The sequence below is a fragment of the Polypterus senegalus genome, chromosome 1, assembly GCF_016835505.1.
Source record: "Polypterus senegalus isolate Bchr_013 chromosome 1, ASM1683550v1, whole genome shotgun sequence".
Lineage (NCBI taxonomy): Eukaryota > Metazoa > Chordata > Cladistia > Polypteriformes > Polypteridae > Polypterus > Polypterus senegalus.
The window spans coordinates 91,248,799-91,265,047 of NC_053154.1; the positions used below are offsets into that span (position 1 = coordinate 91,248,799).

Here is a 16,249-nt window from a genome sequence, read left to right on the forward strand (position 1 = left end):
CAATCCAGATGCATGAAACAATCCAGGACAAAATGAATAAGTACAGGTAACCCAACAGAAGGCAGACAGACAGGAACTTGTAACACAAATTACAAAAACGTTCTTTTTGTTTTTGGTCACATGCCCCCTTTTTAAAAGCTGTGCTAACATCATTTGACCCAACAACCCCAGCACCCTCAGCATAAGACTAATCAGAGCCACTGCAGGTACAGTTTCAAATTCTATTGGTTACTTTCACCATCTCAAGCCGCGTTTTCCTATATAGTTGCTTCCTGTTCTCTCTACAGTGCAGTATTGCCATGATAAAAGCCATGAAAATTGCGGAGGATATTGGCGGTTTCCGCTAACAGTTATTAGATCGGTTCTAAGGAAAAATCCGTGAATGACTGAGGCTGTGAACTCTGAACTGCGACTTTGTGGGGGTCTACTGTACTGTGTAATCATAGCCTACTTAACCTTAGCCTAGCCTACCCAAATTCCTTGGAAACTGTGATCAATAATGCACTAATTTGCTAATAAATTGGGTAATATTTTAACAGAACACAATGTAGGGTGCAACAGTTTACAATAATTAAACCATGGATGTTTATTAATTATTGTAAAGTTTAAAAAAATGCAATTTCTTTGCCTACATGCATTTTAAGATGGTATCCTTTTGGACTGAACTTAACAGTGGAGTCAAATTCATTGTAAAATACACACTTGGCTAATTTTAATTAGAGGCAAGTTATAAATAATACATTAAATAATCCTATCTAGTACCTGCATTGAAAAAAACATTAATGACTAGACCTACTATTATATTCTACTCACCAATAAGTTTCTCCTTTGTGTGCATACTGTACATGACCCGCATCATGGCTGCCACGTGTTCCCAGCGTTCATTTCACGCGTCCTCTGAGCAGGTCCTCAGAAATTAACGCGACGTATGCGCGAGTTGCAGTACCAGCAAAAAGTCGGGGGGGCATAGTGTGCTAAAAGTCAGAGCGTGACGTCAGTGTCTCTGTTACTATCTACATGTGACAGAAAGCCTCTATGCAGATCCTACGGGATGAATGCTTCGATGTGGTGAAGCAAAATGCTGACATACAGATGCATTCGTGGTGCTTTTATATTCAAGGGTCGCATATTCCCAAACGTAATGATACAATACATTTTAAAAGTCTCATATGCCATCTTTTGTACCGTCTTTTTATTTTTTTATTTTTGCAACTTAACAACAGCAACATAATGTATAGCGTTATATTTGAGCCACTGAGAAAAAAAACAAAGGACACGGTGAAAACGTGTATTTTGTGATTAAAGTGGAAATTTCAGCTTTAATCTCGAAATGTCCACTTTTACCTCGTAGTTTACTTTATCATTAATGCAGACCATCGTAAACATCATCCCAGTTTGTAATCGCTACAAGCTTCTTGGACCTGACAGCAGCAGAAAGCAGCCATAGATCGCCACACAGAACAAATTAAATGTATGATATTCCAACTCTCTGCACATTTAGAATCTTTAGATTTATACTTTATCACTTTCATGATGAAATGCATTAAATTGTGTGTGTTACATTTTACATATAATTTCGTTTAAATAATGAATACTGTTAATAATTACACACATAGGGGAATAATTACTCACATGGGGGTGTCACGGTGGTGGAGCGATAGCACTGCTGTCTCGCAGGGAGTTATGTTGCTGGCATTTCCTGCTTGTATTCCGCACTGTGCTCCGGTTTCCTTCCAAAGATATGCAGATTTGGGGATTTGGTGCCGCTAAAATGACGCTAGTGTATGCGAGTGCTTGTATTCACCTTGCGATGAGCTGAGGCCTTGTCAAGGGACTGTTTCTCACTCATGCCCAATGCTTGCTGGAATGGGCACATCCCTGGATTAATGGATTTAATCAATAAACATCCTTTTCAGAGATATTGCGGTAATGTGTCATTGAAATTTAATGTGTACTAGGCAATTCACAACACAGAGAAGCCAAACATGTTCTCACCGTGATAATATCTCGCACTGCCACCTGGTGGATTCCTCCAGATTTACGTAAAGTACGCGCGCAAGAATGAACACTACAACGCTTGCGTAGCAGGAGTGTCCGCTGCAGGAGTGTCCGCTGCAGCATGCGTCGTGTCGCGTGAAGTATAACTCCGGCCTAAAACTAACATTAATTATCGGATGAGGAGCCTGGGGATGATACAGAAGCAGGGTCATCAATACATTCTTTTTCAGCTCTTGATTCAACCAAAGTTGTATCCTTTTTTCGATTCTGTCTCTCTGTGACTTTCATGAGATGTTGAAGACTGGGGCTCAAATGATGTTTTTTTTTAAAAAACAGATATCTATTGTAGCTTGGACTGTCTCTTTCTTTCTTTTTTCATACATAAGTTTATACCAAGCTAATGCATCATGAATCTGTCTCTCAACTTTTGCAAATCTGTCATAGCTAACAATCGTTTCTCCAAAACGTCTAAGTCCTTGCTCAATGAAGGAAAATGCCCCTGCCATTTTCTGTGTTGTGAACTTTCTTTCTGGATCTACCTTAATTTATTCTTCCACTTCAAACTCTTTTTTTTCCTTATAGTTCAATCAAATGTTCAGTTGTGAAGTCTTCTTCCTCAACATCTAGAAGTTGTTGAATATCTTCTACTTGCAACTCCAATGTTTTGCCTAGCGATACAATCTTTCTAAAAACCTTTAAATGTGTTCACATTCACTTTCAAAAGATTTTTCCATATCCCATTCATGCATTCCTTCTTTACTCCTTTCTATGCTCGAGCTATGTTCATAATTGCATTCAGAATGTTGAATTCCTTCCAAAAAAGTCTAAGTTCCTTTTCTTGGGTAGCTTCCTCAGCCTGAGCAAAAGTGTTCCACAAGTAATACGGCTTGAATGTGGTCACAGCACCTTGATCCATTGGCTGGATGAGGTAATTTGTGTTGGGAGATAAAAACACAACTCTGACATCAGGATCTGCATCCCCTATGTTCTGTGGGTGTCCTGGATCATTAACTAAAATAAGGAGGGTTTTAAAGGGTATGTTATTTTCACGGAAGTGTTCTTTAACAACAGGAATAAAACAATTTATAAGCCAATCTTTGAATAAAGGTGCTGTCATCCAGGCTCTCTTGTTGTGCTCATAATAAACTGGAAGCATCGCCTTGCTTTTTTTTGCTAAAGCTCTGTGCTTTACCGATTGGTAAATAATGAAAGGCTTTAATTTATAGCCAGCCACATTTCCTCCTAAAAGAAGACTAATACAATCCTTAAAGAGCCTTATATCCTGGCATTGTCTTAACTTCTTGGTGTTTGTATGTTCGCTCAGGCATTTGCTTCCAATACAATCCAGTTTCATCTACATTAAAGATTTGTTCAGGCAAGTATTTCTTAATAATAATCTTATGAAGTTCTTCCTCGAATTTGTCAGCTGCTTCAGTAGCTGCGCTTGCTGCTTCACCTCTAAGTTTCACATTATGAAAATTGTGACGATTCTTGGAACATTGAAACCATCCGCGACTTGCCTTAGAAGTTTGAGTGTAGGAAGGGTCATCATAGCATTCCTTAAGTGTATTGAAAAGTGTGCACACCTTAGCCTGTATTGTGAGTAGGCTAAGCGGTATGCACTTTTGTATCTTATCCATGTTACGAGTAGTCGTTCCATATCCTCTAAAGGCCCTGCTCTCCTCGTAGTGAAAATCGTTGAATGCACCGAAGCAGATGCCTTGTTAGCCTCCATTATCCTTTTCTTGTCTTTGATAATCATAGATTTTGTCAACTGGGATAGCTGATAGATCCTGTGCAATGGCCATGACTGGCTCTACCCCTTCATACAGGCTTATTATCTTTAATTTCTTTTCCAAACTAATGGCTTTCCTCTTCTTCTTTTCACTACCAGCAGGTGAGGCACTAGGGTTTTTGGAAGACATATTTGCACACTGTTCAATGGGCTTCGAAAGAAAATCACAGAAAAAAAATGTGAGCTGTAACAACATGTTCACTGATTTCTGCTGATTGCTAGTGAGACTGATGCTTCTAACAAGGTGTAAGTTTCCTGCATCCTGGCACCATCCCAACGTATCACATTGCATCGCTTGGCCCACAGAAATGTTTGCTTGCTGAGCTAACTTTAAAATTTCTACAGTATTTTACATAATTTTATATAAATTCTCGTATTGCTATTGTAACTTTGAAAAGATCATAAGTTGACCCATCGTACGTTGAGAACAATCTGTACACTGGCAGCTACAGACAGATAGAAAACATGTAAGTGTGGACTTCATACACCAAATGCCCTCGGCCTCCTTAGGAAATAAAGGCAACTCTGACCCTTACTGTGTGCAGCATCTGTGTTGGTGCTCCACTTAAGCCTGTAATTCAGATGCACTATAAGTTATTTGTATGACCTTGCCTCCTTCACATCTTCATTATCAATGAGAACTGGGGGCAAAGTGGTCTTGACTTTCCTGAAGTGTGCAATGATCTGTTTTGTCTTACTGATGGTAAGGTGCAGGTGGTTCAATTTACTCAATTCAACAATAAGTAACCTTTATTCATTCTTATGCCCGCCACTGATATACTGTATTGCTCTGTTGTGAGAAAATGTCTGTAGATGACATGATTCCTGAGTTTGTGGTACAGGGTAAGCAGGGAGGAGTTCCCTGTGAAATGCCCTTTCCTGTAATAATCATGTCATATACTGTACATAGTTCTTAAACCTCACAAACTATGGTCTGAAACTTACATAGTTACGTTTTACCATCATCTTTGCATTGAAAATGTCATATCAGACAAGTTAAACATTTTAATTAGAATATTGTGGTTGTAGTATGTTATCCCTGCTCTAAAGCAGGAATAAGCTGTAAGAACAGTTTCCTTCTGTAGTTGGTTATGCAATAAATGGTTCAGAAAACTATGTGAGTAGCACAACTTAAATGAAAATCTCATGTATATCATTGTATAAAACAACACCTCACAGTCTAGTACAGCACAACTAGCAAACTTTTACATGCATTAAATACTTGTATCAATAATCGGAAGGATTTAGAAAAATGTATTTATTAGAAGCTATGTTGCCAGAGGTATAGATGAGTCATTTCAGACATTTTTATATGAAAACAGCAGATTGTATATAAGATCAGGTGTTAGAATTATTAGCTTGGTAATTATTACAAGATTTGTGAACATAACATACTGGATGGGAAGCTGTTGTAGCCATGTCTGTTCAGAGATGATGTGATCATTGTGTTTGGTCTAGGTTTTAAAGATATAGTATTTTTTATTATTTCATATTTAATGACCATTAACAATGAATGGCATTAATACTGTTTATAGATAAGGAAATACAAAAACTACTCTGACCACACAGCACATCACTGCTTTTGTCAAGAAGGCTTACCAGGTCTTTTCCCATATGTTTAAGGAAAGCTCAAATGTCCCCTTGTTTTTTTAAATTTACTTTGCCCTTGTATGTCTTCACATTGATTAGTTTCTTCTTCAAAATCAATTATCATTTAATCCAAAAATCATTTCCTGTATTTTAATTGCAAGATTTGCCTCCTGATGCAAAAATTTGATGATGGATGTTGTGTTTTTCAACAAAAACATGCACCTAAAATTTTCTTCCTGATTGCATTAAACATTCTTGATTGAGAAGAAGTGTTACCTAACCAAAAATGACTTTTTATATGTTGCAGTGGTATGCCTAGATTGTCAATCTAGGTAAAAAAAATAGTGTGGATTTTTTGAAGTATAATACCTATGACTGGTTCATGTGATCTTTTGGAATGACATTACTTGCCAACACTCAAGCGTTTACATGCACACACATAATCGGGTTACGGTGAATAACCCAATTAAGGCAGAAATCTGTTTTTTTTAGTAATCTGTGTTTACATGCACAAGTGATTTTCTGGAATTCTCCTTTGTCAAAATGCTTCAATATCATTAAACTGTGCAAAAAAGAGTTGAAAGTTATCGTTGGCCATAGTGAGTGAATGGTGCAAAATGTAACCATTGGCAAGGAATGAAAATGAACATCTTTGAATGCTAAACTTAAAGATCTGGTTTAAATATCTGTGAAGACAAACGCTGTACATCATTGAATTACAACTATTGTAACACTTTACAAACAAGTGAATTTTGCATTCTTCTGATATGATATAGATACACCTATATAGTAATCGCAGGTTGTGTGTGGAGATATTTTATACAGTTCAGTCATAAGATTACTCTATATATGCAGCCTTTTAAGAAGGAATGTTTATTCATAATCATAAATCATGAGCGCTGAGTCTGTAGTTCCTGCCAGGATTAAATGCTTAATGATAGAGTTTTACAGTCGACCCTTGATATACGACCGGCCTGACATGCGAACAACTTGATTTACGACCAACATCTTGCGTTATGACCCGAATGCAGTCACGTGTATCCACTTGTGCAATTGTAAACAAACAGCCGAGAGCGTTCGTAAGCATCAGTCGGAGCCCAGATACATGTGTTTGTGGACGTAATTTCGGTCAGTGCAGTGATTTATCTATATATATAATTCACTAAGACTATGGCAAGCAAGACACGTAATTGCTAAGGAAGGAAGAGAAGGTAACGAAGGTAAAGAAAGCGATTGTTAAGGGATGTTAGCTAAAGGGCAGACGCGGCACATGATGATGTTATCAGGCTGAGTCAGCACCGGCCTGCTTTGGAGTGTGTTATTACAGCAGTTCACAACACGACCAACTTTGAACTGAGTGCTCGACTACTGTCATTATTAACTTGAGAAGCAGCAATCACAATCGAAACAAAGAAGGAAATTGTGCGGAAATATGAGAGTGGTGTTCGTGTGACCGATCTTGCTAATATTTACAGCATGTCGAAATCCACCATCTCGACAATTTTACAAAGAAAAGATTTGCATAAGGAGGCTCCTTCTAAACAATAACCACCTTCCGTTTCATTCTCCTCCTCCTCCCTTCCTGTAGCCCAAAGATGTCAAATTAAATGGTGAGTACAGTATGAAATTGTTGTTTCTGGTAGGCTAGGTACTTTTTATAACTTTTTGTTTAGTACATTACAAAAATTATTGGTGTTTTGGTAAATTATGCACATTATAAACAACCCTTTTTTATTATGAAAAGGTTAAGTAAGTGTTGCTGTGGGAGATTCGGAGCGCATTATGGGTATTTCCATTATTTCTTATGGGAAAAATAGTCTTGACTTACAACCAACTTGAGTTACAACCAGCTCTCGTGAACGAATTGAGTTCGTAAGTCAAGGGTCCACTGTATTTAGATTTTGTTTTGTCAAGTAAATTTACCTGGTAACTTTATTTTTTATATTATTGTTACCCATTTATATTATAAATGGGATGTGGCAGATAATAAATGAGGGCCACATTTATCACTAAACAGGAATGCACTAGGGTAATATTTTGATTTATAAAGCAAATTGTTGAATCTGTAAAATTAACAACCGCTGCATGGTGCCTGACCAATTTTACTTTGTAGTTGCTCCTGTCATAACTGGGGAGAAGGAGGAGGTTGGGCACATGTGCTGATTTTACAGAGTGTTGCCACACCCACACTGGAGGAACAGACAGAATATGTTAAAGAAAGCCTTACCATTAGGAGCACATGGAATTTAAATTAATATACACAGTATAGACTCATCACACTATTCTGTCATGAGCTGGTGTGGTGTTCAGGGTGCAGTTTAAAAAATGGAAGCTAGTTGGGGAGTGCGTGTGTGTAGCTACGATCTATTGTAGGGTGCTTTAAGTACTAAAGTTAATTTTGCAAAGCTCCACAGGTTTTGAGAAAAAAACACATAAAATGTTAATGTCACCTGCAGCCAGAAATGCTTTGTTGGATATTTTTAACATTAATGTGGGTTAATTTTTTTTAATTGTAAATCCGAATTGTCATTCATACTTACAGAAGTTTGGATGCATACCTTTTATATATCAATTATAAAATATATCAGGAATTATTTGATGTAAATTGTACATGTTTCCTTATTAAATACAATGTAAATTAAGTTTGTAAATGTATAAGTATTGTGTGTTTACATTTTAACTCTATAGTCTACAACAGAGGTTCTCAGAAAAATCTTTTCAGTGATTGCACTGATGACTAATGACCACATTTCCAATATGAAATTTTACCTAAATTTAAAAGTTTATAAAATATATAATAAAATCAATAATGTACATACCTCTTGCTGTCAAAGAAGTTGGTTATATGCAAATTCTTCCACACCTCTGTCCTGTAGTGCTAAGCAGAGAGTAGCTTCAAGATGCTCATCTGTCAGTTTGTGAGCTGAATTTCCTTTCACACATCACTGTAATCAGAAAAATAGTTAAAATGAGCAAAGCTACACATGCAAGATCGTTATAGATGACACAATTCTTGAAGATATCACACCAGAAATGTTCAGCTGTAACATCCTTTTTCTGAAATTTACGTTTCATATGATCATCTTGACCAAGAGGATAAACAAACTTGATTGTACTTAAATTGTTCTAGATTAAGTTTGTAAAATGGGTTTGAGAGGAAAGTAAACTTCTTGAAAAATGTTGCTTCCTTAAATTTTAACCCAAGTTCATCATGTCCTGCTTCTAACTAGCTTATAATTCTTTTGCACATTCTGTGTTTGGTATATATGGATTGGGTGTTTAAAACTGAAATTGTACTAGAGATGTAGTTTAATCTGCTGTTTTATGTGCAGTGGATAATTTGATAGAAAATTGGTCATAATACACAACTTTATCCACATTTAGACGTTTTGCAAGTAAATGCAGATAATGTGATACTTTATTTCGTAAAGTATGTTCAATCTTATTTACATAGTTTTGTGTTGTCTCTCCATTTGTGTGTGGGGTTTCTGGTTGTGTTATGTGTATTTAATTTGTACTGCAATACATTGCATTAAATAGTGGCCCTTTCTAACTGCACACATTTGTTATGTTCATTTTTCCTCCCCACGTTTGTTATAGCTCTCCTTTGTTGGCACTTTTTTGTTCTACATACTTTTGTCATGCATACTGAAGATCATACTACATCTATGGTACCCTCTTTATTGTAATGTGCAAAATTCCTCTAATCATTTGGTTGTTTTGTCAGTTTGCTCATATTTTGGATCAGTAAAATTTCCTCAGCATGTAAGAGAGAGGTTTTAAAGTGTAATATTTCTGTTATGAGAGCATCTGGGATCTGATAGCTTTTTCCGGGTAAAATTCTTTTAAAATTAACTTTACCTGCACTACCTTTCTTTGCCTTTATAGGGTCACTTTTTTTTTCCTTTTTCAAAACAGATTTACTATTTTAATATTTGCCTGGCACAAATGTAATTATTTTATGATAAAGACCATTATCTCCAGGTTTTTTAAAGAACTGCTTTTTATCTTCCAATTTCTCACCATTTTCTTACAGTGGGTGCTACAATGACCACCTCGTCTGAGGATGTCTTACTGGCTATAAAGCGAGTGCGTCAGAAAAAGCAGGATGGTATACTCTTTTTGATGGCAGAAAGAATAGCTTGGACTCCTGAAGGCAAAGATCGTTTCACTGTCAGCCACTTGTATGCAGATATCCGTTGTAAGTTACCATATTCACAGGAATAATTTATACCTAACCTCTGTTTCTGTTTACTTTCATTTTAAAGTATTGGGTTATTTGAGAGACTGTTATACTGTATTTTTCTTGCTTTAATTTATGAATCTATACTAATAAAAAGCAAAGCACTCACTGACTGACTGACTCACTCACTCATCACTAATTCTCCAACTTCGTGTAGATAGAAGGCTGAAATTTGGCAGGGTCATTCCTTACAGCTTACTTACAAAAGTTAAGCAGGTTTCGTTTAGAAATTCTACGCTTAACGGTCATAACTGGAAACTATTTACGTACATACAGTATATATGGCCATAGCCTGCAGCTCGGTCGCTGTGAGAGGCGGAGTTGTGTCCCCCATCATCACGCCTCCCACGTAATTGAGTGCCTGCCCATATAAGGCCATCCGTCAGCAGCAATCCAATAGACACGATGCCGCTAAATATTTGCGGGTGAAGGACTGTGCTTATCCAAACGAAGATGAGATGGTCTAACATTAAATAAAGCCATGGACATCGCACGAGAGAGCACAAGCACAGCTGAGAACCTTTGATGCATGTACTCCGAGCGGCTCACGTGAACTGACTGTGAACACAGTACGCAGAGAACAAGCAAGAGCTCCAAAGAGCGCTGAACAAAAAATGCATTACACAATTGAGAAGGCAGCAAAAGAATATGAAGCAAGTGACGCATACAAGCATATTCATAAGTGCAGCTACTGCGGAAACGAAGCACGGTGTAAACCTTATGTTTAAATTAAGTTCATAGACAGGCTGCCGCTGGCGTTTGTCATGCCTACGACGAATACGATATTCGCAAGATACAAGTTTAATGAGAAGACGCAGGGTATAAACGAGACTTTTGATCACTTTGTAACGGAGTTAAAATTGCTGTAACGGAGTTAAAATTGCTGGTGAAGGACTGTGCTTATGCAAACGAAAATGAGATGGTCAGGGATAGAATAGTGTTTGGCACAAACTCGGCAAAAGTGCAAGAGAATCTTTTAAGTGCCGGGTCTGAGCTAACATTAAATAAAGCCGTGGACATCGCAAGATCGCACAAGATAGCACAAGCACAGCTGAGAACCTTCGATGCATGTACTCCTAGTGGCTCACTTGAACTGACTTTGCAGGACTGGGAAAGGTAAACCCGTGCATGCAGTGTGTGATGTCTCGTATAAAAAGGAAGACGAACTGCTTATTGATGCAGTAGGAAAGGAACAACCCTCTGACGCTGAACAAGCCTTTGTAGACATATCAATACGAAAGCAAGGTGTAAAGCTTAAGTTTAAATTACGTTCATAGACACTTATTAAGTCCACAACTTAATACTGGGAATGCCTGTTAAACATCTTACATTCACGAGTACCGATTTGGGTAGTGAACACTTCGCTGATTGAAACCTGTTATCTTTACAACGGTTGACAACGAAGATGAGATGGTCAGGGATAGACTAGACAAACGCGGAATGTAACTTGAACACAACACATCCTCCAAATATGAACTTGATTGAAAGAAATAATGATAATCAAATCCTTGATGACAGCCACACTCATAACAGTCACAAAACAATTACATTGACAATCATGTTACGTTATTTTTAAAATGTTTCCTTTTCTTTTTCATAACTTCTTTAACACACTACTTCTCTGCTGCGAAGCATGGGTATTTTGCTAGTGAATAAATAAAATAGAAAGTGGGTGGCATCATATTTTTCTGTCATACATCTCATTGATTAAAAAACTTTTAAGAGGTACCTTTATTGATAAACATGGATGAGAAAAATGTGTAATAATACTGAAGCAGCACTTACAAAGATCATGCTGCTTATACAGACATGAGTAAGGTATTATAGTACAACAGCAGAGTAATTAAATGGTTTATCAGATGTACACACTATCAATATGTACTGTGTAGCAGTGCATATTAGCCAATTATTATTATAGTAGCCAATTATTCATTTCACTGGTTAATTAGTTTTTTTATTACTTTATGAATTAAGAAAAACACAATTGTTTGTGTGAGATAGTTGTTTCTCCCCAATTATAGTCTAATGATAACAATTATTAATGTGCAGAATACAGAACAGAGCAAACAATGTTGGAAGGCTGAATCTGCTTATTACTTATTGATTAATACTTATTGATTAGATTAAATTGCCGTAAAAAGTCCATAGTGAACAAATCGCATCGCTGACCTATATACTTTCTCCAGTTTTAATAGACTGTCTATAATTCTACAGTACTTACTGTCAAACCTAAAAAGCATTAACACATTTAAAAAGGTGGAAGGAGGAAAAAAATAAGCATTTACTTGGCCAATATCTAAGAATTGTGAAAAAAAGCATCCTGGAATGTCACCAAAATTTTACTTGCTTCTGTCTATGAAAATTAGGGGGACCTTTGCTGTGATGAAGCTTTTGCTCATTTTATGTAAACCCACTTGTTAACCTGTTAAATTTTATTACTAGATCACTGATTGTCTGAGTAAATGGAGAGAACTCTTAAAATATAAAATACTATATTGGTGTTACATATTCAATTAATTCTTTTGCTATTTTCAGATAATTTTCAGATATGCTTTGTCTGTTTTCAGGTCAGAAAATAAGTCCTGATGGTAAAGCTAAGATTCAGCTGCAATTAGTTCTGCATACTGGGGAAACAACAAACTTCCACTTCACGAATGAGAGTAGTGCTTTGAAGGACCGTGATGCTGTCAAAGATCTCCTCCAGCAGCTATTACCCAAATTTAAAAGAAAAACTAACAAGGAGCTGGAGGAAAAAAACAGGTAAGTATTGGTTATTTATTGTTAGCTGTATTCTTGGAAAGTGAGTCTGAAATTTGAATGTTGTTTTTAGGTCCTCAACTCAATGCTGAGGAATTTACTTTTCTGTTAAAAAAGTTGTCAAGTCTCTCTTGTTACAGTATTATTGGTTTCTGACTATTTTCATTAAAACAATAAGTTGTTTCTTCCTATTCGCAGAATGCTCCAAGAAGACCCCTTGTTATTCCAGTTATATAAAGACCTGGTCGTTAGTCAAGTCATCAGTGCTGAGGAGTTCTGGGCCAACCGCCTTAGTTTAAATTCAGTGGATTCTTCTCTGCCCAATCACAAGCAGGAAGTTGGAATTTCTGCAGCTTTCCTGGTATGTTCATTCTAATGTATTTGAAAGAAAAAAAAGTACTTTTTAAATAAGTGCATGAAGCTAAAGTTAGACATTTGCTAGAGCCATTGTCTGAACTTTTAAATAAAAGAATGAACATTGTAGATAGTGATACAACTTTGTAGCATAGATAATCTGAAACAGAACAGGGAGCAAGAGAAAGTGAAACAGCGCACACTGACAGTATAATGTTAAACATGCCTAAATTACAAGCTGATTTTCATTGTTTTATGTTTTTCTGTGTTGCAGTAATTGCCTTAGCAACTGGTTTGCAGTATTTCCAGTACACTGGTGGAAGAACAGAAAGTATTAGTGAATGTTAAGTGTGCTAAACATAGGTTATATTCAGAGTATTTTGTGTGAAAAGATAACAGAGTTCGCTATAAACTGTGTAATACTGTGCCCAAATACAAAAGCAGCACATCTATCATGAACTACCGGGTCCACAGCAACATGCACATTTTCAACATTAGCAAAGTAAAGCTAGTGATCAGTGGCTGAAGGAAAATAAAGATGGAACAAGTTGGTTTACCTGTCATTCTGCCCCGAAGAAAAGACTGTTGTCTAACTAGTCAATCATATTTAGCCTGGGAATTATAGTACCTTCTATCTAGAGGCACTATCATCAAACACACAGAAAATATTTTGCTGAGAAAACGCAACAGCTGTAACCTCAGCTAGCCATAAGCAATAAGCTGAGACTCCTAATCAACTTTTGGAGTTTGCTATCAGCTGAAAAGTATATTATAATAACGTGCTACAGCATTGAAATATGTGTAATTACAAAAACAAAATGTTCCAGTGAAACATAGTTTGTCAGTCTTTTTCACAGAAGAAGATAGCTATTGCAGTATAACTGAAAGAACTTGGAGGCTTAGTGGTTGCATGTATTTATGATATTGAACAAACCTTGTGCCTGCTATGAACTAGCGTCATTAGCGTTTTTTGCTTATACCTTTGAAGTCAAGGATTTGGCCACAGATTGAAATCGGCCGATATTAACTAAAAAAAAGGTTTGATTTTGGCCGATCACAAAAAATATTTTCAGCCCCTGCTTTCCTAACTTCTACAGTAATTTAGTTGTAGTGCTCCTTTGCCAACTGGTAGATTAGCCTTTATGTTAAAGAAAGTGGAGTGATAAACTGAAAACACAAAATCCTGGGAAAATCATCCTGTGCAACTAGACAAATGGCAAGAAAAGCCACTTTAATGATTTCAGGACTTTGTTGTCCTTTAAATTAAAACGGACACCACTTGAGTTTGTATAGCCTGCTTGTTTAAAATGCACTTTTAACTGGAAAAGAAAATATAAAGACTAATTTAAAATTGCTGCTTATTAAACAGTAGGCTTTTTTAAAAGATTTGTATTGTGTATTATTTGTTGCTGTGTGTGATACACCATTGGTTTTGGTAAGATACATCCATTATCCAACCCGCTATATCCTAACAACAGGGTCACAGGGGTCTGCTAGAGCCAATGGTAAGATACATGTACTACATAATTAAAATACAATAGTAATCCATATTTTATAGTTATACCTCAAAAATTACAAATGTCTAGTTGATACACAGAATAAAAAACACACCTGTATAAATATAATAAATGTACATTTTAACAGCAAAAAGCTGGCTGTAGTTTAATTATAAAAATACGCTTTAGGACATAAAAACTGTGTCTGGTTATGCAGGAGATCAGTGTAAAATGTTTTTAAAGGGATAAAGGAAAAAAAAATCAGAGTCGGTATTGGAATCGGCTGATCAAGTAATGTGAAATTGGTATTGGCCTTAAAAAACCTGATTAGAGCCTCTCTATCTTTAACACATCTTAACCATTGCAAGAGGCTACTTTACATACCCAGAATGTTGGTGCTATTGGTTTTGGATGTTTTGAGTTATCAGCCTGACAGTTGACAGGCCCCACATGTAGTTTCCTCCTGCACACATTTACAGTATAAGCTTCTGTTTCTAAATAGAAATAAAATTATCTTCAGAAGTCAATTAAAACAAATTCTTTTGGAAAATATATTATATACTTATAATGTAAATGTAACAAAAAATTTTAATCTATTACTTACCCAGATTAAATTTGCTGTTTGCAGTGAGGTGCAAGAAAAAAATTTACATTTTGTGTATTCTTGCAGAACAGAGATCTTTATGATACACTAGTCTTCATTGGGCCTACTGGGGGCCAGTACTGAAAAATAGCAAATAATATTAAATTGTTAAAATAAATAATTAAAATGTCTGTGAAAAAATTTGAAGTTACTGTGTGATTTAATTCATGTGTTGATTATGCACTTGTATGCTCACAACATCCAAAACGCTTGTATGGTTTGATAAAATATTGTTAAATAAACACTTGTAGAAAATTGGTGCAGAATGTGAATATGGGGTGCTTTCAAGCAAGGTTGAGCTTTTGAATTGAAGACCTGGCTCTTTCCTGTGAAAGGTTCGGTCTCCATAAAAAATTTTATCTCCTCGGTCATGCTACAAGTACAATGTTTCACAAAATCTATGGGTAGATCTCCTTTACTTTTTTCTTCCCCCAAAAAAGAACCTAAATTTGTCTTGCAGGCTAACCTAACATTTGTAGTTTTATCTGACATTTATTTTGGAGTTTTTTTTTGTTTTTTTCTGTCCACCCTGGCCATTGGACCTTACTGTTATTCTATGTTAATTAATGTTGACTTATTTTATTTTCTTACTGTGTCTTTTATTTTTTTTTTCTTCATTATGTAAAGCACTTTGAGCTACTGTTTGTATGAAAATGTGCTATATAAATAAATGTTGTTGTTGTTGTCCTTGAAAGGATGCAAAACTGTTCTACATTACACAACAGATGTAATGGAAGCATTAGAAAATTAGTAGTTTGAAACACATATGCTGTTTTAACTTTTGCTAAGTTTTATATATATATATATATATATATATATATATATATATATATATATATATATATATATATATATATATATATATAATATAATAATAATTTTTTTTTTTAAGCCAACTATTTTGATCCCTAACTTGTTCATATTGAGACTGTTCAGACTGGCATGTGTGAGCTGGTAATTAAAACTGACAGAAAACCGTATTTCTTTTAAAAAGTATGTTTTTGTCAAATTTGATGTGTAATGAACCTACGAAGTCTATTCCACACCATGTTCCTTCATTACAGGCTGATGTTCGGCCACAGACAGATGGTTGCAATGGCCTAAGATACAATCTGACCTCTGACATAATAGAGTCTATATTTAGGACGTACCCAGCAGGTAAGTGACTTCTGTTTATTACAGTGAAACAGCAGTGACAGAAATAAAAGTGACCTGTTTGTCACTTTGATACAGTATTTTTCTTAAGTACAGTTTAAGATTTGGGAATGTTAAATTAACTCCAAATTGTTTGATTTATTTCACTTGCCTTCATGGCTGAAGGCATATTTCCAGTTAAGCCCATTTGAATATATTAGACATTCACATCATACAAA

General features: G+C 35.9%; 1 protein-coding gene across 1 annotated transcript in view; it reads left to right on the forward strand.

Moving 5' to 3' along the window:
* Window positions 1-16,249, forward strand: part of gtf2h1 (general transcription factor IIH, polypeptide 1) — a 73,189-nt gene that overhangs the window by 7,478 nt on the left and 49,462 nt on the right. The window contains exons 2-5 of the mRNA XM_039753234.1: window positions 9,420-9,584; window positions 12,194-12,386; window positions 12,582-12,744; window positions 15,941-16,034. Coding sequence (XP_039609168.1) covers window positions 9,431-9,584; window positions 12,194-12,386; window positions 12,582-12,744; window positions 15,941-16,034 — 604 coding nt within the window. The 5' untranslated portion in view covers window positions 9,420-9,430. The remainder of the gene's footprint in view (window positions 1-9,419; window positions 9,585-12,193; window positions 12,387-12,581; window positions 12,745-15,940; window positions 16,035-16,249) is intronic.